This window comes from Lepisosteus oculatus, chromosome 24, assembly GCF_040954835.1.
Source record: "Lepisosteus oculatus isolate fLepOcu1 chromosome 24, fLepOcu1.hap2, whole genome shotgun sequence".
Taxonomy (NCBI): domain Eukaryota; kingdom Metazoa; phylum Chordata; class Actinopteri; order Semionotiformes; family Lepisosteidae; genus Lepisosteus; species Lepisosteus oculatus.
In genome coordinates, this window is record NC_090719.1 from 7,425,891 (window position 1) to 7,450,567 (window position 24,677).

A 24,677-nucleotide genomic window follows, 5' to 3' on the forward strand; every position below is an offset into this window, starting at 1 on the left:
TATTTTCTGCTTCCTACACAGTGATCGCATCTCAGTTGCCGGCTTCGGAAGTGTTTTTTTTATTCTTTCCAACCCGGGGCACCCGTCACATGACCAGGGTGTTCGACCGGAGGAGGTGTCACGTGTAGGGGGGAATATGGCGGACTCGGAGATGTGTGTCAGGTACTTGAAAGAAAAGCAAAAGTGTTCTTTTAATGTATGGCATTGTACAAAACTGATCATGTCTGAATGGGAAATGTAATGAGGAAGGATAAAATGAAATGAATGAATAGTTATTTAGACGTTTGGACGTTTTCCTTTTAGTTCTTACTTTTATAAATGGGATGGCTATTACAATGTGGAGGGAAAAATGTGTGCTGTTTTCTGCCGCATGTTAGTGAAATTTTTTAGAAGGCAGTTAACATTGCTTCTTATTCTCATTGGCAGGAAATATGTATATAACAAGTACCATGTTCCGAGATACTCCAATAATGTTCGGATCAAGAACAATTAACAGTATAGAAAAAACTTGTTGAGACTATATAGTACGGTGGTCCTATTATCTAGGTTTATTGCCAATGTTATAACAGAAGTAATTGCTTAAAAACTAGATTGAAAACGTGCCTAGTTCTTTGAATGAATGTAGGCTATTGGTTCCTAAAATTCATGCGAAGGACGATCCGTTACGCTGCATCCCTTTAATAAAGACAATTTAAAAGAAAACAAACGTATACTGTCAAAATGTTGTAACTTCCATTAACACAGAACTGCCGAGAAATGTCAAAACAGTTGAACGCGGAGGTTTGAACATACAGTAACTTGAATCTGATTTTGACACTTTCAACTTTGGAGTAAAGTATTTTTTTTCCTTATTTCTGACCCTAAAAATCGTGTGTAGCGTCCAGACGTACCAGTGAGATGTGAAATGTACGTAACAGTGTTAATATGCCGCAGATGTGTAAGCTTTTAAATGTTCACGTTTATCTCTAAGTATAAGTGCGTGGAATGTCATTTATGATTATTTTCGTCACTTTTATAGGGATGAATGCGTTTATTTTTGTAGGACCAGCAGAGAACTTTGGACGATCTTGTTGGGAAGATCGGCTTTGAGGGAACCGGTAACGTTTTTTTCCGTATTCTGTTTGCATGAATATGCAACCCTTTAATTAAAAAATGATTATCAGCAGTGCAATTTTGTTTTTTTTTCTTGGTTTTGGTATTGTTACATAATTTGTTCATATGACTCCCATTTACATCTCCGAAAACATGTATGAAGATCAGGGAAACTTGCTATGCCGCCTAGCAATTTTCTTGAAAACCTGTTAATGCTGTGAATAAACATTGAGAAAAATGTTGCAACATTCTTATCCACACAAAGGGAGCAGTCTGTGACTGGTGATTTTTTAAATAAAATGTAATTATTAGGATAAGGAGAATGTATAAAGAAGTCAGTCATAGATACCTGAATATTCTTCTTTGGTTTTCATTAAAGCTAAATCTAGAGTATTTTAGATTTTCTTAACTGTAACTGTTGTTGGAATCACAGGCGTAGCTGTATGTGTTTGTCATTATTATCTGCATTCGTGTTTTATCTTTCAATAATAGGCCCAGATTGAAGCAGAGCTTGACAGAAACTGGGAGCGGTTGCTATCAGGATTATGTTACTACAAACCACCTAGGTATGCTGTTGATAAACACTTATTTTGTAAAGGTAAACCTTTTTATATAGCATCATAGTTCAAATGTACAATATATGATTAAGATCAAAGCAGATATGTTTGCTATTATTCAGACAACAGAGCGTAGAATCAAAACATCTAAAATCAGTTAATTCAGTAATCTGATATTTGCATCTCTCTTTTTCTAGTTCATCGGCTGCAGAAAAACTGAAGTCAGATAAAGAAGTTGCCCAGCCACTGAAAGACTTTGGTCTCAGAATCAGTAAATTATTGGTGAGTGTTATGAGATTTATTTGTAAATGTAATCTTTGAGAATGGATTACATCTCCTGTTTAGGTAAGTGTAAAATATAAATTACCTTTGGATGGAATTTTATATTATTATGCAGAATTTTATGTCAAACATATTCTTTAATCCAATTAGTACAATACGGTATGTAATTGGAATGTTATAGTGCCTGACCTACACATGCCTACATTGGCTATGCGTTCTTTACGTTTATTTTTGTGAAAAATAATCTTTAACCTTTGTGAGTTTTTTTTAAATGAGATTGTGTGCTTTAAAATGCTCTGTTATTCTTTAAGAGGTGCTGAAGCATATTCAAGTTCTTGCAATTGATTAAATTAACTACTTGTATTAATAAAGTAATTAGAAATTGTACTATTGCAGCCTGTGATATGGAGAATGTGCAACATCAGATTTTGTTTTGCCATTGAGATAATAAATTGCCACAGATTTGTCATGTCAACATGGTATATTTACTGTATTCCAGGGCCTTGATGAACAGCAGAGTGTCCAGGTGTTGCAGTGTTACTTGCAGGAAGACTACAGAGGCACCAGGGATGCCTTAAAGGTAGAGAAGGATTTCCAGTGCCTTAATAATGAAATAGAAAAATTCACCAACCTGGAAACGGAATAGTTTTTGGAAAGTACTTTTCCCTTTTCACATGATCTGTTTGTTTCTCTTTCTTACATTAGTCTGTCCTGCAAGATGAGCGGCAGAGCCAAGCACTGCTGTTAAAGGTAAGCTGGAATCCAGTGTGAAACTGCAGATCAGATGATCAGACCCTGATGATGTAACAGGGGTGCAAATGCTTGACCAGATCTGCACGGGACATGAGTTTCTCGAAGTTAATCAGAAGATGCCCAATGCACAGTGCAAACCAGGCCATTTGAAGACAAAGGCAAGCGTGGCCAGACAGAGGAGTCCCGATGCAAGAGCAGGTTTTAAAATTGCCGAGTCTGTGAGTCTCTGGCAGCAGAGATGGTAGCTAATGTAACAGTCTGTACATATTTTGTTGTATATTGGGTATTTGGACAATTCATTCATGCATATATTACAACTTCTAAGATAGAAAAAAAGAACAGGCCTTTGTTAAAATTACAATCAAACTTAAAATCGAAAACATGACTATGATCGTGTAATTAATCCAGTAATCATACAAGTTATTTTCTCTGAACCTTTTAAGTCCCGGTGTTTACTCCTTTTATGTTTGCACATTTCATTGTATCCACTGCAGCTTCTTTTTCTTTTTCTATTTATTTAGATCGCTGACTATTATTATGAGGAGAGGATCTGCCTTTTGCGCTGTGTCCTGCTGCTCCTGACATACTTTCAAGATGAGAGACATCCATACAGGGTATGCAGATCAAGACTATCAGGGATAATGTCACACCATGCTCTCATTTGCAGAGCTGTTATTGACTTAGTTTCTTAGCAGAAATGAAGCAGTGAAGATAATCCTGAATGCCAAAAGCTGAATGTATTTTACTGGTTGAGATGAAAAAACCTTTGAAATTCATAGAATGTGGAAATATATTGCTCCTAAGAAGTATTTTATAATGTTTGTACATTTTGATAAAAAGGTAAAAAAGACTATTTTGAAATAAGTATAGGTTTTCATTAAATGTTATTGCATTTCTATCTCTCAGCCACGTTTTCTGTAAGACACCTGGATGTACCTTTGAGTTACTCTCTACAAATCTCTTGATTTGTTTTTCTGGGACTTGTTGTAGAGTGAGTATGCAAACTGTGTGAACAAGCTGGAGAAAGACCTGGTATCAAACTACAGACAACAGTTTGAAGACCTGTTTAAAGCTGAGGCTCCGACATGGGAAACGCATGGCAATCTCATGGTAGGTTTGGTGCATTAATACTTGTGCTGTATACAAACTCACCATGTCACAGTTCCAAAATCCCATGCTACAACCCTTTGTTAGTTCAGTGACATGCATTATAGATCTTCTTTTCCTAAAGGAACAAGTAGAGCTTACTCCTACGCTGGAAAGTAGAAAGAACAAACAAAGTTTCAAGAGAAGAACACTCAGCAGACAATACATGTTTCTTCTTTCTACTTTTCAGCATGTAATAAAACTTCTACTTGTTCCTTTGCAGCCTGTACACACTGACACAAGCTCCCCACTCAAATCTTTTCTTATACAGTCAGCCTGCTTTCACTCACCATGTTGATGAATTAATTAATTGTGTTGTTATTTTGCAGACAGAGAGGCAGGTTTCCCGTTGGTTTCTGCAGTGTCTGAGGGAACAGGTTCTGTTGTTGGAGATTATTTTCCTGTACTATGCCTACTTTGAAATGGCACCCAATGACCTTCTTGCATTCACCAAGATATTCAAAGAGCAAGGATTTGGACGCAGACAGACCAACAGACATCTAGTGGACAAGAATATGGATGCTCTGGTGGATCGTATTGGGTAAGCTTACTATACTATTTGGTTTGCAGTAATTCAGCATGTTTTTATTGAATTGCATATGATCGTAATGATTTGTGTGATACAGATTTCTCTGCTGAAAATTGTTTAGCTGTTTTTCCGCATATAACTGGGTATTTTAATACCGAGCTGTTTTCCTGTGCAGGTACTTCAGTTCTCTTATCCTGGTGGAAGGAATGGACATTGATTTTCTACACAAGTGTGCCATTGAGGACAGGACAGAACAACACCAGTTTTCAAACACTCCTGAACTTAACAAGGTAAAGCTAGGCTTTTCTTGAAGTTTGGATTCACCAACACATTTTTGCTCTGAAACATTTACAGCAACGTACTACAGTTCTTTATAGTATTACACAGAAGTTTAGGATTTCCTGATTAATCTGTTGTTTTCTGACCTAGGAAATGGACCAGATTTTCCTGACCTTTGGTGATATTTCCCATCATGCCCCAGTGCTGTTGGCGTGGGTGCTGCTCCGCCACACGCTCAGCCCTGAAGACTCCAGTCCTGTGATCAGGAGGATAGGCAACACTTCCCTGCAGCTGGGCGTCTTCCAGTACCTCACCCACATGCTCCGAGCCCTGGGCAGCAGTGGTAATAATGTAAGCCTGGACTGCAAAATCGCTTGGGCTTGAGCTTCCAGATTTCGTCACTAATATGTAGAATGCACTTGTCCATTTTCAAATTATTGTCAATTTGTAATTTAGAACTTGGGCATTGGTATGATTTTCTGTGGCCATTTTTATTTACAATCTAAATCTCAAAAAACAAAATCAAAATATACAGCATATCTTAGGTTTATTCCATGTGGAAAAAAAGAAAACGCAACGTTTCGGCCGTGGGGCCTTCTTCAGGTGTGAGCTTAAGAAGCGTGAGGTGTAAGAAGGCCCCACGGCCAAAACGTTGTTTTCTTTCTTCTTTTTTTCAGCATGGAATAAACCTATTACTTGTTCCTTTGCAGCCTACGCATGCTGACGCAGCTACCCACCTGAACTACTGTTTCTTAGTCAATACTACAGATGTCTTATGTTATCCACATGTAATATTGCATACCATGTTTTGCTTTGCTCCTAAAAATGCTAAATTTACTGATTTAATTTATTTTTGTCGCTGTACACTTAATACGCTTAATAATTTATAGTTCATTGTTAATAGTGTTGGATCACCTTTGAGTATTATTTTTTAACTTGTGTGTTTTGAGATGAATACAGACTCTTAGGTAATTTGTTTTTTGTTCTGACTTATTATGAGATTTAGACTTTGAGCTGAAATATGGTGATTGACAGTTTTTTTGCCCTGTACCTCCTCTTTCACGTTGCCGCAGTGCACTGCCAGTACAGCACGGATGTGTATCTATGGGCTTATTTCCTTTGTGATTACATCTTTTGAGGAAGAAACGCTTGGAAGTCAGCAGGTAGGGATAATAAACCCCAAACAATAATAACTTTATACATTTCTATGTGTGTGGATTTTTAAGACCAGTGCTTTTCCTTCTGTCATTTACTTTCAGCATTTGATTGATGCTGCCTGTGAAGTCCTTGCTGCTCCAAGCCTCGCTGAACTTTTCTGGGAAACGGTAAGTTGAATGAATAACTGAAAAAATGCTCATTTGAAAATTTGGCATCTGTTGGAAGATGCAGAGTGAAATTAATTTAGTTTAATTGTAGAAAAGATATTTAAAAAAATAGTATTTATGTTCTGTTATAGAGGAGAATAAATTTGTTCTTTTTTTTTACAGAAGCCAAACATGGGTCTTGGAATGATCTTGGACAGTGCCGTAGGGATGTTCCCCCAGAAAATTAGCCCTCTTCTTCAAATTCTTACTGCCTTGCTGTCAGACAAATCCACTGCAAAGAAGGTGAGGAGCCATCAGTCCAGGATATGCTTTAAAAATCTGAGCAGCTGTATCTTTAGCTGTTGAAGTCATTTAGAGTTTTAGAAATGGTTAACATCATTTGTCATGGCAATTTGTGTCTTCAGGCTCAGCCTTCATATTTTGGTATTCACAAAGAATGGAAGTATTTTATTTGCATCTAAAGAAGAAGCTGTACTCCATTGTTTTCCTTTGCTGTATTGGTTTATATTTTTGAGTTCTTTTCTTTTAAATCTTTCTTTTTATTTTGTACTTTCCCAATTGTAGAATTCACAGTCATTCATCAGTTTGAAATTACTTGGTACCACATGGGAATAATGACCGATGCACAGGCTTCTCCGATATACTCACTTATCTGATCCAGTCACCTTTCTGATATGCTGTAAGATCAATATCTTGCTGCAGAGTTAACTCTTATTCAATCACATCCTGTATTTATTATCTCTTTCTGGCATTACTGCAAGCACCCAGCAGGTCCCAGGAATCTCTATTACATTCAAAGCAGACTTTTTTTCCATCTAAAATCTGATCACAGTTACCTGGTGGCATCTCCTGGGCTTGACCCAGAGATGTGGGCAATAAAATTGAGCTCACGCTTTGAGTGAGCATCTTTACTTCTTAAGCCAGTCTAAAACTTTAGAATAGCGGGATTCTAAACACCATCCCATGCCTGTCAAATGCAAATCAAATAATATAGTGCTTCCTCTTTTTTTGTACTAGGTTTACAGTTTTCTGGACAAGATGTCCTTTTACACAGAGGTGTATAAACACAAGCCAAATGATATTCTGTCACGGGAAGATGAGACCCTGTGGAGAAGACAGACTCCAAAACTCCTCTATCCTCTAGGTAAGCTTTTGGGGATAGGCTGGATGCTTTAGGGTTTAAAGGAAGATGTGTTTTTGCACTAGACTTGAAATATGGAGTAGCGATAATGTGTACCTAATGTAACCATTGAATTACAGAGCTTTTGTTCACTCAGTGTGATGATGATTTGTATCACCAGGCTTGGGTCAGACTAATCTGCGCATGCCTCAGGGCACTCTGGGCCAGGTGATACCAGGGGAGGAGGGCTACATGGTGCGTTGGGACTATTCCTACAGCTCGTGGACCCTCTTTACCTGCGAGATCGAGATGCTGCTACATGTTGTCTCCACTGCAGGTAAAACAGGCTTTTTTGGTCCTCTATAAAGTATTGGTTCAATAGGATGTTAAAAGGGGGGATATTAGACACTTCCCTTATCAATTTGTTTAGCATTTTCTGTATTTTGATTATGCTATTTAATGTTTCTGTATTTAGAACTAATGTGGTAATGAGTCTTAATTTTACATCAACTCCATTAAAGCTGTCCTTGTATTCAGTAAGCGGGTGTAGGCAGAGAAAGATGTAAACAAATTGCTATGAAAAAACATGTCGGCAGTGTTACTTAAACAAAGGGAACACATGCAAGCAGGTTTCCATTTGTTTTTCTGGGTCACTGTTCAGCAGATATTACTTGATTTAGAATGTTGATCTTAGATCTCAGAAATTCCAAATACATTTTTCTTGACTTTAGATGTCATCCAGCACTGTAAGAGGGTCAAACCAATCCTTGACCTGGTCCATAAAGTTATCAGCACAGACTGGTCAATTTCTGATTGCCTGCTTCCAATCACATCCCGTATTTACATGTTACTTCAGAGGTAAGTATGATATCTTTGATAACTGGGATCTTAAAGCCAGGTCGCTTCTGATTATTTCAAAACAATTTCTATTGTTTTTCAGACTGACGTCCGTTATAAACCCTCCTATAGATGTAATTGCTTCCTGTGTGAATTGCTTGACAGTGCTTGCTACAAGAATGCCTTCTAAGGTAAATTAATGTTCTCCATTGTTTATTATGGTTTTGGCCTACTGCTGAACTGGCAAAAGTGAAATGACAGCAAACTGTGTTCAAATCGTTCTTTTCAGCAGTACTGAGAATGTCATCCTGCTACACCTTTTTACAGTTTGCATATTATGTGCTTTTTTGTTTTTCAGAAATGTGTGAAAGTATGTGTTATTGTTTATCACTTAGGTTTGGTCTGCCTTGCATCACACGGGCTTTCTGCCTTTTGCCTCAACCCCCTTGAGCACAATGGCACAGTCCATCAGGTAATGCATAGGAAGCAAATCTGCTTCTGCTCAATCCGCTAAGGGAAAGCCAAGTCTTAAACTTGAAGAAGAGAACAACTCAATATGCTTTTATCAAATACTGAGAATCTTATTGTGATAACTATAGGTATCCATTTTAGCATCTCATGAACAGTCTGTTAACATGTTGATAATGATATTTTATCATAACTTTGTTAGATACCCCCAGTCCTAGGATTAGTGTTAAGGGTATTGAACAGTCTATTGCCAGGATTTTGTTACAAACATACAGTAAATCTACTTTAGGAATAATATATCCCATTTATGTCACCCTGGTAATACATATACTGTGAGAAGTATTTTTAAATTGCATTTTGAACCGTATTTGAAAGTGCTACCAGTAGTACTTATAAGAACACATCCCGGAATATCCTTTTTGATTCATCTTACTCTTACCCAAATTGTAAGTGTTACTAAATCATACAAAAAAAGTAGCGATCACAGTAGGGCACAATTATTTCAATACTGAAGATTTTCCCACCATGTGAGCTATACATTTCTCCCACCAGTGCGGAAGGCATGAAGGCTGGGAACTACGGTAACCTTCTCATTCTGATAGAGCAGCCCCACGGGGAGTATGCAGTGACCATCGCCTTTCTTCGCTTGGTGACCACACTAGTCAAGGTAAGAAGACTAGCTGGCCCGGTGGATAAAAAGAAACCTTCAGTGAGAAGAATATAATGGGAAATTTGGACAATGAATTTGTGTTTCATGTTGTATACTACCATTGCAAGTATTCCTGTTGTTCCCTCACACTTAATATACTCCATGCATTTGTAAAAAAATAACTCATTTTAATTAGTTTTTAACTAGTAAATGACTGTGAACACTCGTGACTTTGACCAAGGATTGTATCAAAATGAAGCCACTTTATTTGTTCTTCAGGGGCAGTTAGGCAGTACTCAAAACAAAGGCCTTATTCCCTGCGTGCTGCTAGTTCTGAAGGAGATGTTGCCTACTTACCACAAGTGGCGTTACAACACGTATGGTGTGAGAGAGAGAATCGGTATGTATGAGCTTATGAAGAAGTCCGTATTTACATTTTCTGATTATTGATTAAGCAGCAGTTAGGGGTTTGTTTTGTTGCTTGACATGCAGCTATAGCCTAAATTGTATTTGCATGCATTAATTCATTTAATTCAGTAATCAAGAGGGGAATAGAGTACTAACGATAGGAAGTTTAGTGTTTAGTAGTGTTGAAATCATTGCGTGACTAACATCGGAATCCTTCTTGCAGGCTGCCTGATTCTAGAGCTGATTCATGCCATCCTAAATCTCAGCCCAGAAGGAGAATCCCAAGGAAGGTAACTCTTTTTTTTTACAGTGTAAATTGTAGGTGTTTATAATCACTGTGTTTTACAGGTAAATATGCTAGAACTCTTCGTTTTCTTTAATTTTTGTTTTTTTTTTCTCTTGGAAGTGTCCCAAATCTGCAGTCCCTGTGCATATATAGCCTTGCTAATACGGAAGCAGGTCAGGCTGTTGTCAGTATCATGGGGATCGGTGTAGATACCATTGATGTGGTCATGGCAGCTCAACCTAGCAGGTTTGTTCTACTTTCTTCTAACCAAAATATGTCTTTTTTTTATAGAGAAATCTTAGGTTTTAGGTTCACTAAATTGACAGTTTCTGATATTTTAATTTCATTGAACTGGTTTGCTAAGATTGAATCATAAATATACACCCCTAGCTGAGATTTTTGAAGTTCCATTATGGGGAATCCTTCTGTGACACTCTTGTGAAATATGCTTTTGTCTAGTCATGCTCTTTGATATAGATTAGTTTGTTTCTGTGCTGAAATGATTGCAATAGCCCATTAAGCATTGCTGTGAAACTACAGAACACGTGTGAGATGTTTTTTAGTCGCAATTCAGGTACGGAGGTGGAATCTCCAGTCGAATCATTATTTTTTGACTGACAAAATAGGAATAAGAAGTTGACACCATGAGTACGTCAGGCTTGTTTCCATTTCAGTGGCAGTTCAGAAGGCCCTGGCCAGATGCTGATTCAGACTGTGAAGCTGGCCTTTTCTGTCACCAACAATGTAATTCGCCTGAAACCTCCCTCTGATGTTGTTTCCCCCTTGGAGCAGGCTCTAACCCAGCATGGTAATATGCAACATTTCTTTTAGACAGTACAGAGGCATTGACACCCAGCTATTTGGATGGAGAAAGATGAATACAAAGCAAACCCTTGTCAAGAAATGTTTTTTCCTCTTTATTTTTGTCAAAAAGGGACTTGATAAAACTATCAGTATATACCTGAAATGCTTAAAATCCATTTAATTTTTGTAGTTTCATATAGTGCTTTAACAGATTCTGTGAGTACAATTTTCCAGTTTCCTATAAAATAATTTGGGTTGCTGTGATTTACTCTTCTTTAACTTTGAATCGGATTTCATTTTAAAATACACTTTTGTGCAACTTTCACGACTTGTGCTAAATTTGATGTCAGTGTTGAACATACAAATTAGGTATACAGGAATGTTGAATTTGATCCTTTCTGCTGTGTAAATCAGTGGGTACAGTAGTTCTTCAGAGTACAAAAATTCTACTTATGCACGACACAAGGTGGTTAAGGTATTTTTCTTGTGAGGTTTTGGTTTTAAATGAATGACAATATGTATTTGTTTCTGCAAAAAGCTTGAATATGTATCTTATTTTCCGATGCAGGTGGCCATGGGAATAATCTGATTGCGATTTTGGCTAAATATATCTACCATAAACATGATCCTGCACTGCCTCGTTTGTCTATCCAGCTTCTGAAAAGATTGGCTACGGTAAAGAACCTTGCCTATGTTGGGCATTTGGTTAAGCATTTGAAGTGGTTTAATGGAGCGTGGAAGCATTTAATGGAGTGGTTAATAACTGTACCCTTATCACAGGTGGCTCCCATGTCCGTGTATGCCTGTCTGGGCAGTGATGCAGCCGCCATACGGGACACCTTCTTGACTCGCCTGCAGAGCAAGACAGAGGACATGAGGATCAAAGTCATGATCCTTGAGTTCCTGACAGTAGCCGTGGAAACACAGCCAGGTCTGATAGAGCTCTTCCTCAACCTGGAAGTGAAGAATGGAGCAGAAGGATCAAAGGTAATGCCAGTATCCTGTCATGCAATGGGTCAGTGTCCTGGAAACATAGAATCTCTCATTTTCCTGCTTTCAGCTGGCCCTTTCAGTTCCTTATAAATTATGCTTCAATCATAAAACAAAGCAGGAATGACCTCAGCCTGTGTAGCTTAGCTGTCTTCCAAATGATCAGTGTAGATTCTTTTACTGAAAGCTCATATTTAAGTACAGATACAGTCAAGAGCGCTAGCACCTTAAATCTGAGCCTTTGAAAACTTAATGTGTGTATTAGTGTAATGTATTGATCATAATGTTTCTTGAATTATAGTGATTTGTCAGAAACACCTTTTAGTGGTTTTTGCCAAATTCCACTTAAAGGAAAAGTTAAGTGATATTTTAGCTGCAGTTTGTAATAGCGATACTGTGGCTGATGCTTATTTTCAGCATGTGGTTATAGTTCTCTTCACACACTGAAAGGTTCCTTTCGCCGAGCAGGAGTTTCTGCTGGGGGAGTGGAGCTGCTTGCAGGTGGTGCTGGATCTGATCGACTCGGAGCAGCAGGGCAAGTACTGGTGCCCCCCCCTGCTGCACCGCGCCGCCCTGGCCTTCCTCCATGCGCTGTGGCAGGACCGCAGAGACAGTGCCATGTCTGTGCTGAGGGCCAAGTGAGTAACGCCCCCACCTGCCTGCTGCAGTCCCTGCCAATTACGCTTTAGGGCATGAAACTCTTTTATGCTAAATCAGAATTTGTTTTCCCTCACTGTGTTTTAAAAGCAAATATTGGAGTCTCCTTTATGTGTTTCTAAGCTGTTTTTTTTTTTCCTCAGGGAAAAGTTTTGGGAGAATTTGACAACACCTCTGTTTGGAACCCTACCTAATCCCTCTGATACGACTGAGGTAACAAACTTCCCAAAGATGAGAAAAGCTGTATTCATTGTGCTTGACTTTTCAACAGTGTAGTTAAAATCAATAGCCTGCTGTGATGTTTTGGCATAAAATATTCTTTGTATGTGTTTTAGCCCTTGACATGACTGATATGACTCATTAGGAATTATACATTTCAACAGAAAATTGAATATAACGTATCCGGATAACCTGACCTGTTTCATTTTTTTGTTTTACCTTCAATAAAAATTGGTCATCCTTGTAATTCTAATATACATTAAATTTAATTAAACTTGATTTAATTATTGCAGAAAAGAGAACAGTTGACAGCTCTTACATATAGTTCATATTCTGTCATTTTTTTCCAGCCTTGTATCCTTGAAACATGTGCCTTGGTTATGAAAATTATTTGTCTGGAAATCTACTATGTCGTCAGGTAACGTTTACGATTTAAAAAAGGGCTTGTTCTCAGTCTGCTTTTCTGTGAATTCGTCCTCAGCACATTTAATTTTATCTAGTGTTTTTGAAGAATTATTAACGAGTGAATGAACAATGTTCTACACTTTAAGTTTTATATGAAAAGGTTTTGATGTTAGTATTTAGTAAGACTTTTTCTGCAGTAACACTGTGTCTTTAATGCTACATGTCCTTATTTTGCTACTTAATCAGTATTCTGGAAAAAATATTGTTAAAAAATAAAAAACAGTCATATCCTGAGATATTGTGGGATATCGGTCTAAAAAGAGTGTGCACATATTTTCATTCTGTCACAGAACTGTAGATTACATATTGTCCTTACCTGTACACCAGGTGCACTCTCTGGAGTTTGGATACACAGGGAAGTCATCATGGTCTGATGACAAATGTTAATCAGATTCGTGAATATACCTAAGTCCTCTCTGCTCAATAAGATGTTAGTGCACCTGCATTAAAAAGGAAAGCAAAATACTAATAATATCTTTGTGATCTGTTGCAGTTATGAGGTTATTGGTGATAGGTTTCTTTGATTCTCAGTATAGAATCCTGTCAGGAATTTTGCTTTCTGTTCCATTTTGTTGCATTTTTTTCCCCAGAGGCTCCCTGGAGCAGCCATTGAAAGATATGCTGAAGAAGCTGTCCAGTAATAAACGATATGAGTATTGGTCTAACTATGTGAAATCACTGGTGTGTCACATGGCTGAAATGGAGGAGGATGGGATCCGATCTTTCACTGAGTGCCAAATGTTAGTTTCTGCCTGGAGGATGGTGCTCATCCTTTCCACCAGCCATGTAAGAGCCTTTCATTTCCTTACACCTTCAAGGAAGTTATGCCATACTATGCAGCGCTCAACCACTACCAAATGAGTTACATGGACTGAAACACCTGACATCATCTGGAACCTTTCTAATGGTCCCAAAACACACTTCATATTAGTGTGGTCAGTTTCAGAGCTTTTGAATTAAAATATTAATTGAAAAATATAAGCAATAGATTTAGCTTGTGAGATCAGAACCTGAATTTCGAATGTGATCTTCGATGCAAAATGGTCCTGTGAACTGACCTTTGCTTGGTTTGGATACTACTCAGTTTCATTAATAGAAATGAAAATAATATCATTATAAATAATAAATGTGTTTTGCTTTGTTTCTGCAGTCTGATGTAATGCAGTTAAAAGAGGACAGTACTCGGCTGAAGTTGTTCATGGATGTCTTGGATGGAACCAAAGCCGTTGTAAGTTTACCCACATATACTTGGTGTTTTGTAAATTAGCAGCTGCCTAATTCTGAATTCAAGAGTGGCTCAGAATTAATTATAACTAGAGTCCTTCGATTTTGTAATGGGGAATAAGGTGATAAGACAAAATGAAAAAGTATAAAATTAGTTTAAAGCAAATAATTAAGTTATCTTGCAAAAAAAAACCTCTGAATATTTGTAGCACCAAAACTCAACATTCACCATAGATAGTCTTTTGTAAAAGAAAGTGGAAAGCTGTCATGCAATTAAGTCTGCTAATAGTGTTAAGCTCTTTCTTTGTGGTTTTTGACTTAATTTACTTTTTTATAGGCTATAATTATAACTATATCTGTGCATGAATCAGCTACACTGTTCTGAGTGCACTGTACATCAAGTCATTTTTGTCATTAAAACACTAGAGTGAAACTTCTGTGGTGTGCATTTTCTGGTGTTTCTACAGTTGTTAGTTCCTACATCTGTTCCCTGCTTGCGTTTGGGGTCAATGCTCGCCACACTGCTACTGATTCTGCTCAAACAGTGGAAGAGGTATGTGGAGTCTCTTACCTTCTGGACTGAAGTTCAACTATTATATCAGCATTGAACCCAGTAGCATTTCTGAATAAACATGGCCAAATATACTTTTATTATAACATTATTGTTGGGAAATACAATTTGAGAAATCAAGGTTTTTTTTTCCAATACTAAATACATGTGAATGAAATTGAAGATGTTCTATTGATATGGTGACACCTCATAAACAGGATATAATTGCATATAGAGAATGTGTGTGTGATTGTAATGTTAATATTCCATGTATTGGAAGAGTTTAACACGTGTGTAATTCTCTTCTCAGTGTGATAGAATCGGCTCCTCCAATCCTTCCGCCACTGGCGTTGATATTAGAGAGCATCTTACAGGCAGACCGGCAGCTGATGGAGAGGACCAAGGCAAAAGTGTTTTCTGCGCTCATTTCTGTGCTGCAGATCCAGGAGCTCAACGGTAAGCATCGTTTTTTGCTGTGACAGGCTGATTTCTGTCAGTGCTCTAGTTTTCCGCCTTTGTTCTTCCTCTCTTGCTTAAACTAATGAGCTCCCTGTCTGGTTTGTGAAGAAAAGCCGTCCTTTTCTGAAGGTGCTGTGTGCGCATGCATTGCAGGCAGTCAGGTGCCCCAGCTGCCCCAGCTCCTGCAGTGTGTGTGCGAGACGATGCAGGAGGAGGCCCTGGCCCTGATGGACAGCACAAGGCACATGGCCCTGACCGGGGACAGCACCGCTGACGACAAGGACAGCATGGAGACGGATGCCGTGCCCAGGGCTCTGCACAAAGACCAGAAGGATGGGGTGAGCACTGTTTTTCATTCAAATACCTCCAAAGTTTAAGATCTTGGTATTTTTATAGGTTTTAAAAGGAAATAAGTTATGTTAAAATTGTTCTATTTATTTCTGTAATGCGTGACATGCTCTGTATTACCCAGGTATTTTTAGCTCAGATGTGTTGATTGTTGCGTTGGATCTTGCATGCTTTAAAAGAGCTTATTCATTTATTGTTACAAGAAAAGCCACTGCATCCCACATAATTTAAATTATTCTCTTTGGTCTCACAGCTATATCATATGCAATATATATTAAACATTGGTTAATAGAGGGGAAAAAAACTATTTCATTTGTATAATTTTATTTTTTGTGGTCAAATAATCATTCTTATAAACAGTTATACATTCAGTGCTTTTTTGTACCTCTCCTGGCACTGCATTTCATATTCATGCCTTGACTGTATTTAGACTGGCTGGGTATTTTTTTTTCTCAGGTGTGTGTGCTGGCTTTACATCTAGCCAAGGAGCTCTGTAAAGTAGATGAGGGTGGAGATCACTGGCTGGAGGTGATGCGCAAAATCCCTGTGCTGCCCTCCATCCTCAGTGCGCTGGAGCTGAGCCTGCGAGTGAAACAGAACCTGTACTTCACTGAAGCTGCCCTCCACCTGCTGCTCATACTGGCCCGAACCCAGCAGGTAACAGCGCCGATGTAGTCATGGTACTCTGGAGAGACTTCTTTCAGCCTTATCAATGGGGGGATTTGAAGTGCTAAGTGCTTTTTTACTTTTACGTTTGAGTTTTTGGAATGAGGTTTTAAATCTTTCAACACGCACAAGTTCAGTTTATTCTCATATGCACAAGTGCAATGAAGTGCTTATTTGCATGTATCAGCTCCGAAAGACTTTAAAGGAATCACCAAAAACATAAACACAGAACAGCAGCAGCAACAACAACAAGTTAAATAACATACAATTTAAAAAAAAACTTCAGTGTGAGCCAGAGGTAGGGGTAGAGTTCGGTAATCTGACAGCTTGTGGGAAGAAACTGTCTCTGAATCTGGAAGTTTGTGCCTTTATGCTCCTATAATACTTACCAGAGGGAAGGGGAGAGAAACGTGAGAAACCAGGACGCCTGGTATCCTTAGCAATACTTCCAGCCTTTCTGAGACAGCGAGAATAAGTAAAGGTTTATTCCATGCTGAAAAGAGCAGAAAAGAAGCCCAACGTTTTGGCTGTGAAGCCTTCTTCGGGTGCGAGTTGTAAAAATGTCCACAGTAGAGGGGAGCTGTACTCCAAATGGACAGGGCTGACCTGATCACCCCCTGTAACGCCTTCCAGTCAGACAACGAGCTGCTGCCAAACCATACTGTAAAACCAACAGGATAAAGAAACGTTTTCTGTTTTGGGGAGACTAACGAAAGGAGGACCATTCTTAACAGTCGATTTTCAATTATTTCTTGACCTGCAGGGTGCTTCAGCAGTGGCAGGGGCTGGAGTCATCCAGAGTATTTGCTTACCTCTACTCAGTGTCTATGAAATCACCAACGGCGGCTCACAGGTAGGTGTGGGTGACTTCAGTTTCGGAATTCTTCACATGCTGAAGTCTTTTATTTTGCAATCCTGTTTCGATGTTTTAAGCTTTGTCTCTTTACTGAATCCATACTTCCTGACACTCCAGGGCTCTGGTTTCTCCCGGAAGTCTCAGGATGTCCCCTCCTGGCCAGGGGTGTACCGGCTCTCCATGTCTCTGATGGAGAGCCTGCTGAAGACGCTGCGCTATAACTTCCTTAACGAGGCCCTGGATTTTGTTGGCGTCCATCAGGAGCGAATCCTGCAGGTAAACTCACAGCACTGCTGGGCCTGTTGTGGTTAAAAACATAAAAGGAAGTCAAATGGGTGCATCAACACAGAAGAAAAGCAGGACAAAGAATTCCAACAGTACTAAAAGTTGTAACAGTGTTCCAATATAGTTCTTATTTAAGAACGAATGAGAATTGCTGAGTGAATACTCTTGAGTGTACTCCTGTGAATTTACTGTTGTTTCTGTGACTGTGCTACTTTGCGCAGTGCCTGAATGCTGTGCGGACAGTGCAGAGTTTAGCATGCCTTGATGAAGCGGACCATACAGTGGGATTCCTGCTGCAGCTCTCCAACTTCTGCAAGGAATGGCAGTTCCACCTCCCCCAGCTGCTGCGGGACGTCCAGGTAACCTGGCCTCTCTAGAGCTCACCCGCTTAACCATCACTGTACAGGCAATTTGTGCAGCATAAAAACGGGAGGGACCCCCTCTTTTCAGGAAATTGTTTTAGTATTTAGTAGGTTGCCAACTTGTCAAATAAAAATAAAAGAGGTAAATTCATGCTTTTAAGCTAAAATTGTCCTTTGAAGATCTGTAACAGTACCTTCCGTGGGCATTTGATTTATTTGATTTTCAGTTGATCTGTGGAGAGATATCTGTTATTAAAGTAATATTCCTAAATATTCCCTGATGTTAATAATATGTGTGTTTAAGTGTGCCCTTTACATCTTGTTTCATAGGTGAATCTCTGTTATTTGTGCCAGACATGTACTTACCTTCTTCACAGCAAGAAGATGCTCCATCACTACCTCCAGGTAACATTGAAAAGTCTGTTTTCTTCCCTATTTTATTCTCTAAGTCACCTGTCATTGCACTTCTGAAAGTGGACATAAGTACACTGGTTGTTTTGAAAGCATTAGTGAAGAGCATTGGAAAATACATAATTCATTGTATAGCCCGATAACACATGTAGCTATGTTTATTATACAGTATGGTTGTCGACACTGATCTAGAAATATTTTCTGAAATTAGATACTTGCTCTTCACATTGCCATGCACGTTGCTCTCAGATCAAGTCATCTTAATGTGCTTTTAGTGCCTGCTCTGTTTTTGGTCAGAGGAAATAGACCTCTTTTCTTCGTTTCTTTTGTGTTTTCTATACAAGGCGAAAAATGGGGACGCAATGCCACCCGGCCATCTCCCCAGGCCCCAGCGCGCCCCCCAGACCCCCTCAAAGCAGCTGAGCTCCGAGAGGGAGGAGGCCGAGCAGAAAGCGCTGCTGGCGGTGCAGTACACCCTCCTTAGGATCCTCAGCAAGACCCTGGCTGCTCTGCGCTACTTCACTCCAGACTTCTGCCAGATACTGCTGGATCAGGTAACCCTGCTGCTGCAGGCTCTGTGTGCTGAGCCATTGGCACATCGGTGCACAACATGAATTACAGATAATTAAATTGTGGCTGTATTGGAAGGATTGCACTGCTGTTCTGCAAACGTCATTGTCTTTTTTGCAGCTGTTTGTACTATCGGCTACACATTTATGCTTGGAAGGTGTGACTATTGGAAATTGCTTTCCCTGCGCTAAATTAAAAAACGATGATACACATGGTTTTCTCAGTTTTAGAAAGTCTGGGATTAAGTTTCTTTGAGCTCAGTGTGTAAAATAAACATAAATTACTGTGTAGAATTTTATGTGTAAATGCCCAGGCTTGTCTAGAATGTGATATTTGTTTGTTTTGGTATGTATTTATTTTATATCCCATTATATTTTTCCTTTTTTATTTCAAATTGCAGACTTTATACTCTGCTGCTCTTTTTTAATTAAAATAACAATTAAGACTAGTATTATACAGAACGTTATAACAGTTCAGGTGGGTAGCTGCGTCAGCATGCGTAGGCTGCAAAGGAACAAGTAATAGGTTTATTCCATGCTGAAAAAAAGAAGAAAGTAAACACAACATTTCGGACGTGGAGCCATCTGTTCTCCTGCTACATTACCTTTGCTTACTCCCTTATCTTTCTCACACCTAAAGAAGGCTCCATGGCCAAAACGTTTTTTTAAGCATGGAATAAACCTATTACTTGTTACTTTATAACAGTGACTAGTTTCTGCATACTTGAACTAATGCAAAACGTTATGCAGCTAAGTTGTCAATCAACATGGATGCAGCACTGATACTGATTTAAAGATAACATAAAATTTATGGATATAATCTTTTTTTATGCAGTCTTTGGACCTGGCTGAATATAATATTCTGTTTGTCCTGAGCTTCACCACACCTGCATTTGACTCAGATGTAGCGCCCTCTTTTGGAACTCTGCTGGCCACCATTAATGTGGCTTTGAGCATGCTGGGAGAGGTAAGTGTAGTTCCCTGAATTAGCTATTTGCCATTGAGTTATCAGTTTAAAGCTTGCTGCTTTTTAAATAAGTGTCTATGGAAAATAAATTATTTTGAAGGTCGTAACTAATATGATTAGTAAAAGGCTTTGTAGTCTAACAGTTTAGAAACACTGACATAATATATTTCTTTTATTTTTCTGTGCTTTCTCATAGGTAGAGAAGAGGAAAGAGCCAGCATCCTTGAGCGTTGGATCATTAGCATCTTCTGAGGAAACACAAGCTCTCAGGTAAATTCAGAGAACAATATGTTGGATTCATAAACTGGTAACTCCAGCAGTTATTCACATTAAGAATCATATTTCTGCTTTTTTGCTTCCCCAGATCCCTGCTGATATTCACTATGGAGAATTGTTTTTATGTGTTAATCTCGCAAGCTGTGCGCTACCTTAAAGATCCTGCGGTCCACCTTCGAGACAAACAGAGAATGAAACAGGAACTGAGCTCAGAGCTGGTATGTAGTCTTTTCTATTTTTGGCATGAAATTGCCAAACATTAACATAGACGGGGTATAGCACAGTGACTTGTTATTCAGATAACAACAGAGAAACACCTACAGTAAACCTTTAGCTTAACAAACTAATAGGGGAGAAGGGGTGTTTGTTATTGCCAAATGTCTCTTAAACCACGATTGACATTTTTAAGCCCGAAAACAGTTATATGAGAAATATATATATATAATATACAATATATATGCTCTCTAGATATGATGATTTATTTTTTAATTGATTTCAATCAGCACGGAATGTTAAACCTATGGAATATATTTGACCTTGTTTTATTATTTATGCCATTTCCTGTTACTGTATTATTTACAGACCCAATTTAGCAGATTTTGTCCGTTAAATCTGTTAAGTGCTTAAAGTGAAGTCTGTTAAACAGAGGGTTAACTGAATTTGAGCTTAAAGAAATCATTCCTAAATTATTTAGGATGTATATTGATAAATTGCCATTAGATTAGCTAATTTTCCTTCATCATTTTGGAATGTTCAGCCACCAGATGGCTCATTTATTTAGAAATCCAGTCAGAACGTTTACAGTGTCAAGCTGCAGATTGTTAAATTACTTAAAGCACTTGGAGTTTTCAATTAGAGTGTGAGTCCCACAAGAAATTGTTAAAAGCCTGAGCAGTAACAGCAGCAACATCAGGTAATCGCAGGATAATTATAGTTTTATTACTTTACTTCTTACCCAGTGCTTTTACTTGTTGGGAAATACATGGCTGGTTTTCGATTAGAGGTGGGTTGCTAATTTGTGGCTCGTATCTGTCGAGACTCAGCAAATTTTGTTCTGTCACCCTTCACAGAGCACCTTGCTTTCCAGTCTCTCCCGTTACTTTCGACGAGGGTCTCCCTCTTCGCCAGCGGGGGGGCTACTCCCTTCCCCTCAGAGCAAGCCTACCACTCCAGGGGCCAAACCCGGCCTGGAAGTCCAGGAGCCCCTCATCCAGCTCGTACAGGCCTTCGTCAGGCACGTCCAGAGATAGGCCGCACCCCCTCGCCACAGGCAGCCTTTCTCTTCGATGTGTAATTATTTCGCCCCAGTGCTCAGGAAGTACTAACTCCCAGCATCAGCAGAGGACTGCAGGATTTGAATCCGACATTCTGACACATGGCTCTTCGGATGTAACAGTATTTTTGTAGAGAAATAACAGGAATCAATTTTTCATCAGAAACAAGTGAAAAGTGAAAACCCTTTGCTCTTTTTTTCTAATTCTTTATTGTCGTAGTGTAATCAAGTACTAAATGACTTACTGTCCAGCTATTGGGTTGGGTTACTTTTCCCTTCCTAAAGGACAACATTAAAATATTGGTAAGAACATATTTTTCTTTTATATTAGATGTTTCTTCTTCTAAAAACCTATCAGAGGTACATGTTTTTCTTGGCAAAATATACGTTATATGACAGATACAAAAAAAAACGTAAATTTGGTCCCTGTTATTTCTTCTCATCCAGGAGAGTAATGTTTTGTTTCTTTAAAGCAAAATCATCAACACTTTTCATTTTTAGGATTTATGTATCCGGACATTTTCTAGACTAAGATGAGGACAAACAAAAATTAAAACAAACTTCTTTGTGATCATATGCAGCTGTGCTGTCATGGCAAGATTATTTTTATAAAAATGTATTTGTACTCTGGTAAACGCTGTAGGATGTGTGGAGAGAATGGTTGGGTTTATTCTTGTACGATCCACTGCAATCTGTCACATACTCAGGGCTTGTAAAACTGTAGTATGTCGTATTTGGTATTTGCGACGAAAACCTATAAAAACTATAATTAATGTACAAAAGCTTTAGATCTGCTGTTAAGTAAGCAAAGTATTCTGTTTAAAATCTGTCAGTAGTGCTGCACACTGGTGTTACATGTAATTCATTCCTTTGGGTATGGTTGTTTTAACACTGCTGCATTACCATTTAATATTATCCAAAATGTCATTTAAACCTGGAATGGTGTATACCAAAAAGCAAAGAAACATGCCACCTGTTGTCTAAAGAGAAGAGATCAGTTTAATCGGTTGCCTTCAGTAAGTTCATCATAGCTGGTGAGCTAGGTTTGTGTTTTCACAGGTTCGGTTAGTTTTGTCAGCTCTTGATTTGCAGTGATTTAGTTTGGTTCTATGGGCATGTCAGGTGGTTCCTTGAGTTTATCACCACAAATAGGGTGCTATTTCTGGTTTATTCTTTATTCAAATCAAGAAAAATCAGTTAACCTTGACATTCTAATCATTACCATTCAGGTGCTTAATTTTATTTAGCACCGTGGAACGCATTAAGGAATATGGATGTGGCTCATGTGAAGGAAAAATTGTGTGTCATTTGACAGTATACCTTGGCCTGACTTTTATCACACGATTTTATCACATCGTATGAAAAAAATATTGAAGTGGCAAGATTTATTGTAGGGCATATATTGTTTTTTAAAAAAAAATGCAAAAGTTTTTGGATGATTGTGTCCTCAAAAATAAGACTTTGCTGTTTCCCTCTCTGGATCACAGAAATATTTTGTGAAGTTACTAAATTTTATTAAAATATTTACTAACATAATTATGATTGTCCAGTCATCAGATGTTTTCAGAGTGGTAAGTTGAGCCAGTTTTTTTATGGGAATGCAATGAGAGTACCATGTCAGAAATTACTGTTGTGCTTCATTTATTTTATTTCTTAACTTTGAATGAATCTGCACACCTGCAGATTCAAAACTCCACAGAGGGCCTAACATGAGGGCATTGTTGACACCACCTGCATGCCTGTGGTATACTGCCTTCTCAAAACCAGGTTTCAATTCATTACATCCACCTAGTTTTATAGGTATGGTTTTGTTTAGGGGCTATCAATGTATATATTAAAATGGTTAATAACATACATTTTATCACTATGTTCTTAAATAACAGAAACTGGATTACAGTTAAGCTTAAATGCAAGTTATTAACCATGTGTAAGTTGGTCACGTATGTGTTGTTAAATGTAACCAAGTAACATAAGCATGGCGATTATTAATTGCAGCTAGGAAACCCTTTAATTGAAGTTTTGTTTTAGAAATTATTTCCTACCACTTGACTTCTGCACATTGCAAGTAAAGGGTTGTCAACCTTGTTGTATGTATGTTTTAACAATGTTTTGAGTTTGTTTTTGTATTGTTCAGAATGTGGTGATGTTGCATCTGCTCCTGACTGACAGTTGAGTTCAGTGTATGATATATGTTGCCGTGTGGGTGTTAATCACTGCAAGTATGCAATTAAAAAAAAAGTACTGTACGCAGGGGACTTGTTTGGAACAAAAATACAAAGATTTGTACCTGAAAGTTTTTTTCTTATTATAGTTCCTATTTATACTGCTATTAAAAAAAAAAACTTTCTTTGACTATGTTCTGGTTGTACGTTTGGATTTACTGGGGAACTCCTGAATGTAGATTTGGTTGTGATATTGCTGGTTTGACTAAAACAGTGTCTTTGGTTCTACCACATTAATAGTTTCACACCTGAAATAGCTCACACCTGAAGAAGGCTCCACGGCCGAAACATTGTTTTTTTTCTTTTTTCCAGCATGGAATAAACCTATTACTTGTTCCTTTGCAGCCTACGCATGCTGACGCAGCTACCCATCTGAACCATTGCTAGTTTCTTTCAATAACCTAGATTGCAGCAGAATGCAAATGGCCTGGCATTTTCTCATTACTGTATTCCACACCCTCGCAGCTGTAGCTTGACTTTTGTAACAAAAAATCTTTATAAGGATTAATTATTTTAAAGTGGCATCTGAGCTAGGGTTTAGATTTTTAAAATCGATTATTAGTCACTACAAGGAACACTTTCATATTGACCTTTTAAGCACAGAACTGTCCATACAAAAAACCTGCTCTTGTGTCTTGGACAGAAATAGTGGTCACACTGAGCTGCCGAAGCACCCTCTGGTATCCTGTCCAGCTTGATCTACATAGTCTCATTTTATTGCACTTGGTTACAGGTCTCCTGACACACGGGTAGGGTTGCTGACTTCTTAACTACGCTGATCAGCCCACAACCTTAATGAAGACATTGAAGAAAACCCAGTTTCAGGTCAATTAGGCTTTAACTGACTTCAGTGTTATACTACATATGATTTAGGTGAGAATGTCAAGGGAATACAGTACCTTTGGTTCCTTACAAAATTATACAACACTTTCTCTTCAGCTGGATTTGCATACGCATGTGTGGTAATGGCAACACTGCCATCAGTTATTACAAGTAGCATGCTGTAGCACACTTGTCCCATCAATGGGTTGCAAACTCTGTAAGCAACAATTAGTGTATCATGCCATTCAAACTCATGGACGTCTACACAAAACCTCAACTAATCACTGATGACGATTTAACTCTGCAGCTGGCAAGTCCATCTTAGGTGTTGAACCAACATGCTGATGGCTCAGAAGTACTGTACTTGTTAAATGGGTTCTGGTAGGCGTTTTCCATATTTATTAAGAGTGCAGCACTGTAATTTCTACAGTACATTGACTGGATAGACCCACTGCCTAGATGTTCCAAGTGTGCTGCAGCATTCCACTTGTAATAACTGATGGCAGTGTGGTACTACCATT

General features: G+C 38.5%; 1 protein-coding gene across 1 annotated transcript; it reads left to right on the forward strand.

Annotated features, from left to right (window-relative positions):
• Positions 1 to 101: 101 nt before the first annotated feature.
• nup188 (nucleoporin 188) lies at positions 102 to 23,469 on the forward strand. The gene is made up of 44 exons (XM_006640657.3): positions 102 to 162; positions 1,043 to 1,097; positions 1,585 to 1,658; positions 1,847 to 1,931; positions 2,431 to 2,511; positions 2,637 to 2,681; positions 3,206 to 3,298; positions 3,675 to 3,794; positions 4,160 to 4,371; positions 4,535 to 4,649; positions 4,789 to 4,989; positions 5,712 to 5,801; positions 5,898 to 5,963; positions 6,126 to 6,245; positions 6,981 to 7,107; positions 7,265 to 7,420; positions 7,815 to 7,941; positions 8,024 to 8,111; positions 8,316 to 8,392; positions 8,941 to 9,055; positions 9,317 to 9,437; positions 9,669 to 9,735; positions 9,852 to 9,977; positions 10,406 to 10,539; positions 11,104 to 11,210; positions 11,316 to 11,522; positions 11,994 to 12,163; positions 12,326 to 12,395; positions 12,752 to 12,819; positions 13,457 to 13,652; positions 14,017 to 14,094; positions 14,558 to 14,643; positions 14,951 to 15,096; positions 15,253 to 15,437; positions 15,904 to 16,104; positions 16,877 to 16,966; positions 17,087 to 17,245; positions 17,476 to 17,613; positions 17,947 to 18,021; positions 18,372 to 18,581; positions 19,432 to 19,563; positions 19,760 to 19,833; positions 19,928 to 20,057; positions 20,910 to 23,469. The coding sequence occupies exons 1-44, from the start codon at positions 137 to 139 to the stop codon at positions 21,087 to 21,089; spliced, it is 5,223 nt and encodes a 1,740-aa protein (XP_006640720.2). The 5' UTR covers positions 102 to 136; the 3' UTR covers positions 21,090 to 23,469.
• Positions 23,470 to 24,677: the final 1,208 nt, after the last annotated feature.